The following is a 16,361-nucleotide window of genomic DNA, read 5'->3' on the forward strand; positions in this document are numbered from 1 at the left end:
AATTCAGGTAAAGCATGAATAAAACATGCAAACTCCACAAAGGAAAGCAAACACAGGACTATTGACTTAGTTTCAGAGGAATTTTCTTTTTTTTTTTTTAACTGGACACCAGAGGCACAATTTACACAACCACCAGACATCTTGTGTGCATCTAAGCTGTCATTTTATTAGATTTAGCACATCCGCCTCTGAGGTATCTATTTGAATCTTAGAATCTAATGACAATGGATGAAACCAGCCCCCTTTGTCTTTGTTCAGATGATGCTCATCATTATTAAAAGCTCAGTGGAATAGCTACGCAATTTCACATGATAAGAAACTCAATCATGGGCAGAAACACTGTTCCAGCATTTATGAATAAGAGCAATTGCAAACGTGACATGGAGACATCTTCCACCCCCCTCTCTGTTTGTATAAATGTATCACACGGTTGTTTGAGTTCTTCGATAATGTTTGTTTGTCCCGGCACATTTAAAAAAAAATCAATAAATCAATCAAAATTACTATCAAAATAGCATGCCGTTTACATCAAATTAATAGATTTCATGACAGTAAAAGGCTTCTTCCTACCAAAATAAACACGCATGGATTTATTTACATAGCACATTTGTTAGACACTCAATATACCTCACATATTTAAAAGTACAAGCATTGACAAACAAAAGAACTAAATACATGTACAAAGTACAGAATTCAAAAGTTATCTTACTAAAATTACGAAAAGAACATACGGTCATGATCACGTTCTGTTAGTGTCCAGCAGGTGGCAGAGGCGTTCTCGGTTTTTCCTGCGGTGCACCTTTCTGGCATCACAATTATTGGGACCTCATGGACCCACGTTAAGCTGTCAGATAATTTCGCCTTTCTCCAGTCATTGTTCATGTCCATTTCATTTTGACCCTCTCTTAATATGTTCCTTCCATTTTTGGCTCTTGCCTTGATTTATGTTTTCTCGTTTTTTTGGGCTCTTGCCTTTGCTTATGTTCTTCGTTATTCATTTAAGTAGTTCTTCGTGTGTTTAAGTGTATCCACGTTTTTTTTTCCTCCACGCGGTTTGGTCTTTTTTGTACTTTTATTACAAGCTATTTTTGTTCAGATTTTTCCCCCCGCCTTGTGCAAGCGCTCTTTGTTTTCTTCACATTACTTGCTTCAATTTTTTGTAAATAAATATTTTTGTGAGATCAACTTTCCCGAGTCAAACTTCATAGGTTCCGAGTCTGTTCGGAAACTTTCGGATGCCCAACAAAAAACAGTGCTTGTAAACAATTTTGTAATGTTGATTCTAATCATAGGTACGGGGGAAAGCCTAGTTTTTAACCTGGATTTAAGAGTAGTCACACTTGGGGCTGACTTTAATTCTGTTGGCAGATTATTCCATTCGTGTGCAGCATAAGTACAATGTGGGACAAATAAAGGCTTATCTCATAACAGCTAAATGGTGCTTCACCATGTTTGCTTTGAATTCCGGGCGCCAATAATGAACTCAAGTCTGCAGACCTCTGGACCCTACTGGGTATATTGCATTAGCATTTTTTAAATGTATGAGAGTGTTCCATAAGCCTGCCATGCATGTTTTTGGAATGTGGGAGGAAACCGAAGTACCCGCAGAAAACCCATGTTGGCACAGGGAGAACATGCAAACTCTACTCAGGAAGGCCGGAGCCAGAATCAAACCCTGCAACTTCCTGCAATCCTCTTTTCTTTCTTGCCAAAAAGAATGACCTGTTTTCTTTTGTTTAGTTGGAAGGAAATGTTGGTTCATCCAACACCTTAATTAAACTGCTGTTTTTTGGAGACACTAAATATAGCTAGCTGCATGTCATCTTCATAACCATGTTAGTCAAAATGGGTGTTCTGAAGACTTTGACCCAAGGATACATGGCTGAACAAAAGGTGTACAAGGACCGACTCTTGAGGAACTCCATGTGCCATTGGGTTTCGGATTTCAATTTAGGGTTTTAAACCAGGGTTATGGTTTCAAAGTAGGATTTTAAGATAGGGTGGGATTTTAAAATTTGGGTCTTTTTTCATTCAGTCATCTTCCGTACCGCTTGATCCTCACTAGGGTCGCGGGGGGTGCTGGAGCCTATCCCAGCTGTCTCCGGGCAGTAGGTGGGGGACACCCAGAATCGGTTGCCAGCCAATCGCAGAAAATTTGGGTCTGATTTTCCAATTAGGGTTTGAAACTGAGGGCACATAGACGGCCGATCTTTGACGAAGGGGCATCTTGCTGAGATAGATGAGTATAAAGTTAGAAAAAGTTGCGTCCACACTTCCAAACCCCTGACCACCCACCGCACTCAACAAATTATTTTTGGGGTGCATCAAAATCGGCCGGCTGTCCCGGCATCCGCTGACCTCACGTGCCCATCTCCCTGATAGCAGTGATCATAATTATGTTTCTTTTATGTAAAACTGCTTTACTTGATATACAGTCTCAATCTCCGTTTGTGCTTAAACTCGTCTCCAGGTGCCATCCCATCTTGCGGACTAAAAATATAAAAATATATAAGGCTTAGAGGAAACGGTTAAACTATGAATGGACAAATTGGTCATGGAAATACTGAACATATGCCATTTTGTGTGGATTTTTGGCATCATCACACATCTGTCTCTTCAGCTTAGAGTTGTTTGTTTGTGAAATGAAAACAGTATAAAATGCAATTCGGGACATTTACAAAGTTGTTTTTTTTTTTATTGCAAACGTGGTTTCTTATAAAAGGGTCACAAAAGCAAAAAAAGAAGCTTGAAACCCAACAAAAAGTGTGATAGCTGACAAATCCCCACCAATATGCCTGCAGTGTTAAGAGCTTTGAAAAATCACATTTATCAAAACAGGAAAAAGATGACAACATAATTTCCTAGGTGATGATAAATAACACTGAATGTTAATAGGCTACCGCATCACGAGCACATTACAAATCTAAGCCTACTTAAGGCCACAATACGAATTGCAATTATGTTGAAAACCCAAAAATGTGTATATATAATGTGACACTTTTAAGATGATGTCTGTCTGTCTTTCCGCAGTCAGATTGACTCATTTAGCTACGCATTTAAATTTGGATTCAGATAACTACTACTATTACTACAAAAAAATTAATACTGTACATGCAAGTCCAATAGAAATATTGCAGTTTCAATGCTACATCAGCTGATCTCACAGAAAAACAGCAGTGACAAATATATGACTCATGTTAAAAGAAAAAAAACACCTCATTTTAAGCGTTAAGGTAAAAATCCTTTGTAACTCACATAATGTTCGATAAACAGTCGTTTAATTCGTCTTATAGACCCCTAGTGTTCTTATCAACAGGTTGAGGAAATACTACATCCCCACTTAAGTATGTTCCAGCATATTTGACATGCTTTCAACGTTAGCTGTTTTTCCAATGGTAACGCTCCGTTTTAAATTTGACTGAAACCATCATTGTAAAATGATCATGAAATAAACAGGTTAGCCGATCATTTCTATCAGACATTTTAGTACGCAATGTGAAAAAACGTTTTGCTATATTGGGAAATCCAGGTCGCATAAGGTGAGCAGTAGAATTGTTCCGTCTCTATGCAACAAAGAAAAGCAGTGAGTGACACATTAGCAGAGAAACAAGAGCAGGAAAAATGCTGTTACTTGGAATTGTTTGCTTTGGAAAAAGCCAATTAATTTAGTTCCTCTTATTTGAAAATATTGCAATTTGTTTATAATCACAAATAAAGGCTGGTTTTGTTCTGCAGCTGGACCATCGAAAGAGTTTTCAAGTACATGTTGTACACACCTGTGCATCAAAGGATTTAGGTTGGTGACTGTTAAAAATTGGTTTGCTACCAAATGGATGTAAATTTTGCTGAGCATTGTAAATCATTTTGATCACAGTTTCTGTTATGCAGCTTTATTTTATGCCTCGTATGCCAAAAACACTCAAAATACAGGAAAGCTACAGTGCTAGTACTCTTTAATAATTCTGTAGTGCTGTAAAAAAAAAAAAAAACAGCTCTGTCAGCTCAGGGCGTACACAGGCTTCACCTCACCGTTTTCTCTCGAGCCACCTCACTTCGTCCAAGCCACCAATCACACAGCTCTCCCCTGCACTGTCTACCCAACAACATTCTTCCAAATCGTTTTTTGTTTTTCTACATATACAGCCATAGAAGCACACATTTATCCTAGCACTTTCCTGTATGACAAAACAGCGTTCCCTAGCAGGGATTAACGTTACAAGCACGTATCTCCTTCCGGTCCTTGCAGTTGCCTGTCAGAGTGCCTTTAGCTCTTTTCTTCTTCAACATGAAACGCTCCTGGATGCCCCCTCCACAGGATTTGGTGCAGTCTGTCCAGCCGGTCCAGGGCTGCATCCCACAACCTTGACAAGCAAAGATAAGACAGTTGCATGCCTCGGAATGCTCTCAGGCATTTGCGTTTGGAGGAATTTCAATGACCAACCTGACTGTTCTTCTAACACTGCATGTCTTCCCTGTTTACCCCTTCTTCGCCTCTTGCTCTCCTCCTTTGGTTTTGATCGGCACTTCCGGATCTTGCATTTCTTGCGTTGAATGGTCTCGGGACATGCGCTGCCCCCGAATTGCGGCTCCAGTTTAACCATGCGGGTTCGGATGGTGTGTCCTTTACCGCAGGACTTGTTGCACTCGGACCACTCGGACCACTCGGAGACCATGCAGTCAATAGCTGGAAGAAATAAAGGAAACACGTACGCGCACACATGCGTACGCACGCACACAGGTTCAGTGAGTTGGTCGTGTCTTTCAAAGTATTCGTGCCACTTGAACCTACAACCACACTCATACGTATATTTTATTGAATATTACAGTGGAACAAAATGTCACGATCTTTATGTTGGGCTTTTGCTTTGAATACAGTTAGTTTTGTTGCGTGTCATGTCAATGTTTTCTTGTAGTTTCTTCTCATGTCTGTCTTGTGTGGGTTTTCTGTCCACCTGCTCTCTGTTGTCTACACCAATCAGCTCCCTTGTCCAGGGGTTCCCAGCCTGCTTGTCTGTTTGTTTGAATTCGTGCTGCATTCAAGAGATCCCACTCGGATCGTCTGAGTTCCGACCTCAAAGCGTTCGAGGCGAATGTAAACAACAAAGACGACGGATTCCAAATTGTTTGTTTTTCTGGTTCATCACAACCCACTTTGACCTCCAAGCAAACCTTCATAGTTTCCTTCATTTATATAAATGAAGGAAAATCTTCAAAGCATTTCATTCATTTCACCAAATAAATGCATGGAGACAACAGTGAATCTACACGCAGTCAGTACAAATCATGCTATGTAGCAAGAAATAAATAAATCTCAATATATTTATAATCTTGGAACTTATGTTTTCACGGTGTTAACATTGTCAAGTAAAGACAAATTGAAGTCAGTTGGTGAAGTCGGGGTTCTTGTTCTTCCAACTTCTCAACTTGGACCAAAGCGTCCTAGTGCACATTTCCTCATTGGAAGTCGGAAAAGTCTGACTCCTCGCCTACCTCAAATGCAGCATTAATTAGTTCCCTGCTTTGTTTCAGTTTTTGTTGGAACGTTCTGTTTGTTGTCCAACTGACAGCAATTATTTCCCAATGTGTCCCAGTGAGTTTCGTGTGATTGTCCGTTTGTTACTTTGTGTCTGTTCTTTGGACTTAAGTAATTTTGGTGGGGGGGTTATGATTCCAAAGTGCCTTGTTTTTCTTTTTTACATTCCTGAAATTCAACAACTTTTGAGAGGATGCCTTGCTTCCTTGCAAATGGGTCCTCAACCACACACAATTGGGCAACAATTGTGAAATGAGAACAAAATGGCTATGGATTCCATAGTTGATGGATAGATGAGGTCTCATGAAACGTTGCGGCACACTTGGCAAACTGTATTGATACTGTACTGGTACTGTGTCGCTCAATAGGACACCTGCTGCATCTTTCATCAGTGCATTGCAGGCTACCTGAATACAATATTGTTTAGTTATGTTTGTATTTTCTATTGTTTCCGATCATTTTTATTTTAATCTCAGGTTAAAATGTCTTTGAAATATGTGAACGTGTCTGTGTGAAAATCAGAGTGAGTTTCCTAATTGTGAACTGAAGTTGCTCATGTACTTCTCCCAGAGGAACAAGGTTTTAACAATTATTTTTCAATGTACCTACGTTTTAAGAAAAAAATAATTTTAAAAAACATAGTGAAGTGCTTCCTTTTTCTCCAGCAATTTCTTAATATTTTGGAAAACACTCACAAGGTATTGATGCGGCTGGAGTGGAGCTAGCCAAGAGATCGATAGGTAGAGAGAGAGATGGATTAAAGTGAGTCAATATATCAACTACATATCAAACAATTTCCGTTGCAAACATTTCTGTTTGGCAAAAGATATAGTTCATAATATATTGTAGAATTGCTTACGTTTGATGTTCAAAAAAATGTATTTTCCGCACGATAAGGCACTTTGGATTATAAAGTGCACCTTCAATGAATGGCCCATTTTAAAACTTTTTCAAGTATAAGGTGTACTGCATTCTAAGATGCATAGAATAGAAGCTACACTCGTAGCTGGGGTTGCGCTATGCATCCACTAGATCAGGGGTGTCAAACTCATTTTTGTCACGGGCCGCGTTGGAGTTACGGTTTCTCTTGGAGGGCCGTTATGAATTTTGGGAAACCACATAAATGTTTGATCACCTCCACATATTACATACACGGCCCACAACAAATTTATGGATAACTCGTTTTAAAATCAGAAGTCAAGAATAATGACTGTTATTGTCGATTACATATGACAATTTGAAATTTTGGTTCAGACTTTAACAAGCATCATGGAACGTGACATGCTTGATTTCCTTTTGTGGGCCACATAAAATTATGTGGCGGGCCAGATCTGGCCCCCAGCCTTGACTTTGACACCAGTGCACTAGATGGTGCTACGCACTCCAATACACTTTAGCTTTATTTATGTAGAGCCTTCCCCATTGCTGTAACAAAGCCATAATCACTGGTCAAAAACACGGACATGAAAGATAGCAATACAAATGGCATTACAAAACAATAAATGAAAGAAAAAAGTTATGAAGACAATTGATTCAACAAAAAGGAGTACAAACCTTGTGAGTTTAACTCTACAAGGGACAACATATCCTTGAAAGCTCCTTCTTCCTTCGTTTAGTCAGTAATTAATGATGCTTTTGGTATTACGTGTATCTTCATTTCATAATGGCTAAGCGAAGCTCACACAGTAGTTGTCTGTTTGAGTGTGTGTTGGCTAATGCACATATCAATTAGTGTCGGGCAGAACCCTTTTAGATTCCAATTGTTTTTGGTTAATAATCACCACTAGATGGCATAGGAACACCAACAGGGGAACAACTCTTTCGGGAAAATTGAATGCTTTTAGGTGCACCTTATCGTGCGGAAAATACAGTGTAATAACAATTAATTTAATTAATTAATTTGACTCAGCATGACTAGATTTCTTCTTGGTTTTGCTGTTCGGTGCTTTCTACCGTCTTTATTACCGATTTGCTTGACTGTTTGTTGTATATGTTAAATTGCTCCATGTACGGCACTTTGTATGCAGCGATGGCTGTTTGAAAGTGCTCTATAAATACAGTTGAGTTGAGTTGAGTTGAAAAAAAGAATGAAATGGCTCCATCAATGAAATGCATATCATAATCAATTTCGCGTTATAAACCTTACTTGGGTATGAAACCCACACCGTCAACTTGTGATCATCTGGAATGCACAGTGCACTGACCATTGAACTAAATGCCTCACGGCTTTGTTAATGGCATAATGTAGAAGGTACAAAAAGTGGAACTAACCTTAAATAAAACTAATATTATATTTGCCCATATGACATCAAAATGTCAGACGAGGTGGAATCATTTTTCCTTCCTTCGGGATCCCTCTCACAATGACTTGAAGGCATCTAAGAGTATGGATTCTTAGAGAATATTAATCAAAGTACACACCGGTCAGGTCAGGTCAGGAATAAAATTGAGCAGAGGTCGACCCCCCTTTAAACATCTCACAGAACACTGTTGCATCTATCATCAAAGAACATGGCACTCCTGCAACCCGATTAAAATGGCAAACTCCCGAAGCTTCCAGGCTGGCAAAGAGTGTGCTGATCAGAGACGCATTCAAGAGGCCCCGCTGTGAGAATCTGTCCAAGGGTCAACTATTCATCACACATTTCTGGAAGAGCACGGTCTCATCAGGTGAGTACGAAAGGGAGGTTTCTGGTTGAAATGCGCAAAGCTGGATGATGGAAAATGAACGCACACGTCATCCTGAACTCATCATCGCCACTGTGAAAAATAAGGACACGAGCAGACCACGGGGATGCTTTTCTTCATCAGGGAGAGGGAAGGTGAGTAGAGTTGATGGGTAGATGGTTGAGCCAAATACGGGTTCATCTTGGACAAGCACCTTTTCGTCAAGTTCGCGAAAGATGGAGACTAGGACGGAAAGTCACCTTCCAGCAGGACAATGACCCCAAACATTACAGCTCAAGCTAGACTGGAATGGATTAGATCAAAGCATATTCACCTGCTCGAAAAGCCCAGTCAAAATCCACACCTAAACCCCTTCCATATTACAGTTATGTGCAACTTTATGTTTTTTAATCAAATTAAATACCAATTGAATAAATGTAGTTTCTGTACCATTTTTGAATTCAAAGTTTTATGTATCAGGGCCTAGTAAAAAAAAAAAAAGTCCTTGCCAGGTCTTAAAATGCAGTAACTACAGTCTCGAGCAGTGGTTCTTAACCTTGTTAGATGCACCGAACCCAACCAGTTCATATGCACATTCACCGAACCCTTCTTTCGTGAAAAATAAAAATATGATTTTTTTTTTTTTTTACAGATTCAAGACATTAAAAAACACATTAATTAAAAACAGAAAAAAACCTAAATCAAATTTCAAGACATATAGTTTTTTAAAATTTTACGACATACTATCACGACAGTCACATGTTGGCTCCTGAGCGAACTAAATTTCCCACAGCACTGATTGGACAAGCAATGTCATGTGATCATCTGCAGCCAGCGATGGACAAGCGGGCGTGTCATAACTAATTGACATCTTGAGTCGGGTGTGTCTTAACCTCCATGGCAGAGGCTCTGTCAAACCCCTGAGACCGATTCACCAAACCCCTAGGGTTTGATTAAACCCAGGTTAAGAACCACTGGTCTCGAGTGAAAAAACACGATTGCACTATATATTTTTTAAAAATTGTTACGGTGATAATGGCCCAAGCAACATGTGTATTGCAATAAATTTCATTTGGAATTGTATGCGTTTGATCAATCAGATGCAACCTCAAATGCACATCACCATCCAATAGAAGAACAGCGAGTCACTTGCACGAAATAACTTTAAAAGTATCTATATCTAATATAAAAATGTAATTACAAAAAAAAAGTAATTACAGAAGAATACACTGAACCTGATTATTTTGCCGCATGGAGAACATTTTTTTTCTTTAGTTACATGTTAAAAATCGCAATATCAGGATACTCAACATGCACATTGCATATTTTTCCAATATCACGCGTCCCCAACAGCTATATACTTCTCCTCTTCATACGGCCTGGCGCAGAAGGCCTGGCACTACTTTTCTATTTGATCCTTCGGTTTGCACAAGTCCTTGCTTGCTTCAGCCCATGTTGCCCATCCACCGATCCTTTTCTTTGCTTTTCTTTTCAACTATCCTTGTCCAGGTTGTTCCATGCCTTCCAACATTTCTTTTTCCTTCTGGCTGCCAAGGTGATGCCGTCATACGCTGGTGATCATTTGGCTTTCTTAGTAGGTGACCTATCCAATTCTATCTTCTTCTCTTCGCTTCGAGCCATATCTGTGGAACTTCTGTTACATTTTTGAGCTCATCCATGGAGATGACATTATGCCAGAAAATCTGCATAACTCTCTTTGAACATTGGTATTGAAAAGAGTCCAGCCCATTTTTGTTGCTTTTGGTTATTGGCAAGGTTTCACAACCATAGAGTGGAACTGGTCGTACATGTGCTTTATGGATTTTTATTTTTGTTTTCCTACTGTATTGCTATACTGCAACACCTATTATATTGTGCCAGTATTAGCTTAATAACAACTGAGCATAAATTCTTAAATAATGCACAAATGCATCTTACATTATGCATGAATATCCATAATGCATAAATGTAGTATGTCAAAAAGGAAGTATAACCCCATGAGAAAAACATTAAGCAGCAATGGTTGGAAGTAATTGTGAGTTGACTGACAATACCCATGATGATGGCCACCTCTGCTGAAATCGTCTCTGTCCTCGTTTAACAGATCTTTCAATTCTACATCTTAAATTAAATTAAGAATAAATATAAAATTACTGTTTAGTTCTATTTTTGGTAGGTTTTCTGTAAAATCATTTTAGAATGGTGATAATAAACAAACAGAAAAACTGTACCATGAGGAGTGTAAAACTTTGCTCAAAAGAACTTTTGAGGCAAAATAATATAACCCACTGCATATGCCGTTACATTAAGAACATTTGTTAAATGCAAGTGGGATACTTACGACACTCTGGCAGCATGCACTTCTCAGTCTGCTCCAACTCTTCAGTACACTCTCCAGGATCCGACTTAAGCATCCTCTGGCGGGTGCGGAGTCCACGCCCACATGTGACACTACATTCGCTCCAGTCAGACCATGGTGACAACATACATGGGATGGTATCTGCAAACGCAATTGAAATCAATGAACTGAACTACAAACCCTGTCACCTACAGACTCCGTTTGTACTATATTTGATTTGATTCATACAAACCCAATTTTGATGAAGTCGGGACGTTGTGTTAAACATAAATAATAATAATTAAAAAAAAACAGAATACAATGATTTGCAAATCATGTCTGATCTATATTTAATTAAATACACTACAAAGACAAGATGTTTCATGTTCCAACTGATAAACTTCATTGTTTTTAGCAAATCACGAACTTAGAATGTTATGGCTGTAACACCTTCCAAAATAGATGGGACAGGGTTATGTTTACATTGTGTTATGCGTTACATCACCTTTTCTTTTAACAACATTCAATCAACGTTTGGGAACTGAGCACACTAATTGTTGAAGCTTTGTAGATGGAATTCTTTCCCATTTTTGCTTGATGTACAGCTACAGCTGTTCAACAGTCCGGGGTCTCCATTGAGGTATTTTAGGCTTCATAATGCACCACACATAATCAATGGGGGACACGTCTGGACTGAAGGCAGCCCAGTCTCATGCACACACTCTTTTACTATGAGGCCACGCTGTTGTAACATGTGCATAATGTTCTTTGGCATTTTCTTGCTCAAATAAGCAGGGTTGTCCATGAAAATTTTTTTGCTTGGATGGCAGCAGATGTTTCTCCAAAACCTGTATGTACTTTTCAGCATTAATGGTGCCTCCGCATAAGTGTAAGTTCCCCATGCATTTGGCACTAACACAGCCCCATACCATCAAAGATACTGGCTTTTGAACTTTGAGTCCATAGCAGTCCCGATTTTCCTCTTTGACCCAGAGGACATGACGTCCACAATTTCCAAAAAACGATTTGAAATGTGGACTCGTCAGACCACAGAACACTTTGCCACTCTGCATCAGTCCATTTTAGATAAGCTCGGGCCCCAACGTGTTTCTGGGTGTTGTTGATAAATGGCTTTTGCTTTGCATAGTAGAGTTTTAAGTTGCATTTAGGGATGTTAACGCCAAACTGTATTCACAAACATGTTTTTTTGATTTTTATTTTAAGAGTTCCTGAGCTCATGTGGTGACATCCATTACATATTATTTGATGCAGTGCCGCCTGAGGGATCGAAGGTCACGGGCATCCAATGCTGGTTTTTGGCCTTGTCGCTCACGTGTATTGATTTCTGCAGATTCTCTGAAACTATTGATGATATTATGGACCTAGATGATGACATTCCCAAATTCTTTGCAATTGTATGTTGAGGATGTTCCAAACAGGTTTTTGATGAGCATTCCTTAACTTTCTCTGTCTTTTTTGCCCCCGTCTCAGTGTTTTGGAAATATGTTGCTGCTGTAATATTCAAAGCTAAAGATTATTTTACTAAAAACCATCAAGTTTATCAGTTTGAACAATCAATCTTTTGTCTTTGTATTCTATTCAATTAAATATAGGCTGAACATGATTTGCATATCATAAAGATAAGAAAACCTTTCTTCGTCCCACAATGGAGAAATTCCCAATTTACAGCAGCAAAGTTATGAATTTTCTGTATTCATTTGTTTTATTCAATGTCCCAATGGAACTGGCATTGTATTACAGAGAAAGTGTGTGTGTGTGGGAGGGGGGGGGGGGTCCTTTTTTTAGGGGCAAGGGGGTGTTATTTCTTTTTTCTTTTTTACTCACAGCATTCTGGCATCATGCATTTGTCAACTTCGGCCACCTCCGTTTTACACATTGACCCATCAATCGGAGGCATTTTAACCATGCGCTCACGTCTTCTCATGCCCATTCCACAGGACACACTGCAGGGTTCCCACTCAGCCCATTCAGTTACCACACAGCTGCTGGCTGCTGTGGGGCAGGAAAAAAAAAGACAAAAGTCTGATACTCCTGACAGAGAGGACACTTTTGACACTTTGCAATGACATTTTAAAATAGCACACACTATGTAGACAAAAGTACATGGAAAGCTGAGAATTATGAACAGACACTAAAAAGGGCAAACTTTTACTTATTTTGGCAAGTCATTGATGTTTGTGGAAAGGACCTGGCTTACAATCTCATCAACACTGTGTGTTCCAAAAGTGCTCTTCATAGAGCCAAAATCATCCAATTACTATTTCAAGGACCATTCATGGGCACGGTCTTCCCACAAAGCCAAGAATTGCCCTGTATGTGACTTAATTGTGTGATCAATTAATGTCCAGGGTGAAATAAGGAATTTAATCCTACTCCTTACTGCACTACTCTTGTCTATGTTGAGTATGTAGCCATGTTAATAATTGAAATGGAAATAAGAGGAATATAGAATGCCAACAAATACAAGCATGTGATGAGACACTCACAGCATTCTTCATTGACGATACACTTCTCTATCTCCTCTGTGTTGAGTTGGCAGCGAGATCCATCCTCAGGGTACTGTTTGACATAACGCTCTCTGGACCTCATTCCCATCCCACAGGAAATGCTACAGGCCGACCAGCTTATCCACTCTGACATCATGCATGTCGACGGCTCTGCACATCAAAACAGGAAAGACTCAGGACTCTATTTTTGTGCCCAGTGCAAATCTATCGCAAAGCACAGTCTAATTGGAACAAATTTTCTTTCTTTCGTTTTTTTTTTTTTTTCCCCACAGATGAGTGCAGTTGTTAATGGGCGTTTGCACCGTTGTTGGCGTGAACACAGTTGACCCGTTTCCCGGCCATCGGAACCGACTCTTTTCATTTCTGTTAAATTCAACACGCAAGGGGCACACAGTCTTTGACATTGCAAAAGCAGAAATAGACTCATTGGAATCGGTGTAGAATATCCAAGTGTGCAAAGTATGTTTTTATAAGCAACTGCAAGTAGACCTCCGCTTGCAGATAATGTAAAGCTGACCAAAGCGATCACAGCTCAACGCTGTGAAGTGGGTACTTAGAGACCACCTTCCAAACCAATTGTACATGTCCATTTATGAACCCAACTAATAGCTGTGCCATCACCAAGGAGGGCGATTTTAATGAAGAAAACAAGAATAATAATTGAAGACAATTAATTAATTCCTACAATGATTCAAGGGGCCAGTGAACACTGTTGTCTTATTCATGAATGCAATACGATGACATCAGTGAGATTAGAACCTCTCTCACTGCAATTCAATCAAATTCCCCAAAATTGCATTACACCACAACTTAGATCTGCTTTCAGCTAGTCTCCTCTCGGAAACCAAACTGTCTGGTGTGCTGTGGGAGTGTAAAAGAAAATGAGTTGGTCTGCCGGAACGCACATCATGGCGCATTGTGGACTGCCGATTTCCAAAACACGCAAACGGCCTTGCACCGGTACGAAAATCAAGATGCACCTGTTCTTTGTTTTTATTTAACGCCCAAGCGCACATGCGCTATCGAGCAAAATAGAACCTTCAATGTTAATTGAGTTGATTGAGTTTTGTTAATTGAGTTGACGGAATCTGTACCCTGGACAACTTGTATCTCTACTTGTGTTGGCAGCATTTTGTCTAGAAGCTAACATAAAAAAAAAAAGAACATCACTTTCACATAACTTGATGAAAGGTACATTTTACCCTAATACCAGTTTGCAGATATCTTTGGTAAAACCTTTTGATAGACAGTTAAAAAGGCATATCAGGACTTCAATCACTATGACATTTCTAATTACACGGGTTTTACAATGTGAAATGCAAGCAACTCTTACCTGGCACCTACATAATACACATGCACAAATCACAGCAAATGCAATACACACATCACCCAGGTGATCAGATCTTTGAGGTTCTGTTAATTTGCAGGAGGATTGCTTGAGGACCAAAGCCACTGAACTATATTCCATCCCTATTAGCCACTAAAATGTTAGACGGGAGAGTAAGACTCAAAGCATCAAATCCCCAATTTAGAGAGCTCGACATTGTTATGCTCATCCTGCCTTGTTCCCTTGAAAGATCCTTGTCGTCAGCCACACATAGACACTAACCATTCTCTTTGTTTTCATTTAGTGTTCAGAGAAGGTGGGCCTAGATAACTGCCACAAGATTGGGCACATATACATGAGAAGTCATTGTGCTTCAAAATGTTTGTGCTCTTGAGGCCTCACCTGGTTTGCAGATAATTCAACTTTTTTCAATGATTCACTTGTCTTGGACTTTTTTGTTGTTGTTATTAATGTAAAAGTGCCTTGCTATACAATAAAAGTTGTTGTATTTTGAAGCTTTGCAGATGCTAATCTATTAAATTGGTTAGATGAATGGAGTGAAATCAAAGATCGCCATTTGCTTGTAAGTGATACTGTATATCCATTTTTGGAAAAGCAGCCTTGCATTGTTTTTTTTCCACCAATTTTCCAAAATTGTGTCTCATTTGTTCAATCCATTCATACATCCATACATCCAACCTTTATATCAATGACAATGGAACAGTAGTCCTAAATAAGTGACAAAGTATGTCATAAGAGTACTTCACATTTCCTTTGCCTCACAATTATTTTTGCATTTATAGACACCACTGAAAATGTTATGCTCTCTGGTGTTTGCTTTTGAGGGAGAAACCTACTTTGGAAAGGAATCTGCTGGGGAAAAATATAGCTAATCCATCTTTTATTATTCTGTCAAGTCATTAAGGTAGCGCCAGCATCACTGTCTAATTATGGATCAACAGCGTTGCGTGACATTCTTAGCATGAACAATCAACTTCTGGAATTAATCTTGACACTTCTTTGACACACGTTCACAGAGAGGCCACCTGATTCATACTGTAGCAAACTTTATTATAATCGCTCAAAATAAACATGGCCCCAATTAAATTTTAGGACCAAACAATTCAGCCAAGCTCTAAAAAATAATTAAGGCAGAAGCTTTCTTATTCCACTCTATTCCATTGGTTTAAGCCATAATAAACCACCAAGATCCACGGACTGTCTACCTGTCAATACAAGATAAATAGCTAAGCTTTAGTTGGCACATCAATTTCAGGCATTTTAATAGCAAAGAAACACGCTGTAACTCTGAGAGGATCAAAACAGGTGACAGTCTGGTTTCCCTGGATAACGGTGTATTAAAATCAACAAGATCATCATTTCATGACAGTTTCTGCAGAAGAGCTGATGGTATCTACAAGATCCGTCTGCAAGAGCTCTTTAGGAGCTCTGCTTTTTTGTTGTTGTTGTTTTGTCATATGGTGTTTGTTGTCTTTCATGTGGACCCGATCTGGACTGTTTTCAGTGCTTTGGCCATGACATTCGTCAAAGGAGAAGAATCAGTGCTTGGTGGTTGCGCCTTCTCGGCAACACGTGTGTGCCAGCACTGATTTTGACAGGGAGGAATGTTGGCGCTACAGTAATCCCTAGTTTATCGCGGTTAATGGGGACCAAAACCACCCGCGCTAAACGAAAATCCGCGAAGTAGCGTCCAATTAACATAAACAGGTAAAAATTATTATTCTTTTTTTAAAGTCCGCAAACGGTCCGCGAGAAGCTGCAAAACATCAGCGAGTCACATAGAGCAACATATACAGTACTGTACTCCATGTATATGTTAAAAAAAAACAAACTTTTTGTTAGAAAAAATCCGCGATGCACCGAACCCGCGATAAACGAACCGCGAGGGATCACTGTATTTGACTGTCGCCGCTGGACAGCCCCGGGGCGCTTGTGTTTTTTTTGCCT

General features: G+C 39.4%; 1 protein-coding gene across 1 annotated transcript in view; it reads right to left on the reverse strand.

The window, feature by feature from the left end:
• Nucleotides 1-2,664: 2,664 nt before the first annotated feature.
• spon1b (spondin 1b) overlaps nt 2,665-16,361 on the reverse strand; it is a 78,505-nt gene continuing 64,808 nt past the window's right edge. The window contains exons 12-16 of the mRNA XM_086109387.1: nt 13,046-13,216; nt 12,384-12,551; nt 10,542-10,700; nt 4,442-4,684; nt 2,665-4,361 (exon numbers count right to left, since the gene is read on the reverse strand). Of these exons, the coding sequence (XP_085965513.1) occupies nt 4,198-4,361; nt 4,442-4,684; nt 10,542-10,700; nt 12,384-12,551; nt 13,046-13,216 (905 nt within the window). The 3' untranslated portion in view covers nt 2,665-4,197. The remainder of the gene's footprint in view (nt 4,362-4,441; nt 4,685-10,541; nt 10,701-12,383; nt 12,552-13,045; nt 13,217-16,361) is intronic.

This window comes from Hippocampus guttulatus, chromosome 4 (genome assembly GCF_054856545.1).
Source record: "Hippocampus guttulatus isolate MCC_2025c chromosome 4, RoL_Hgut_1.0, whole genome shotgun sequence".
NCBI classification, from domain to species: Eukaryota; Metazoa; Chordata; class Actinopteri; order Syngnathiformes; family Syngnathidae; genus Hippocampus; species Hippocampus guttulatus.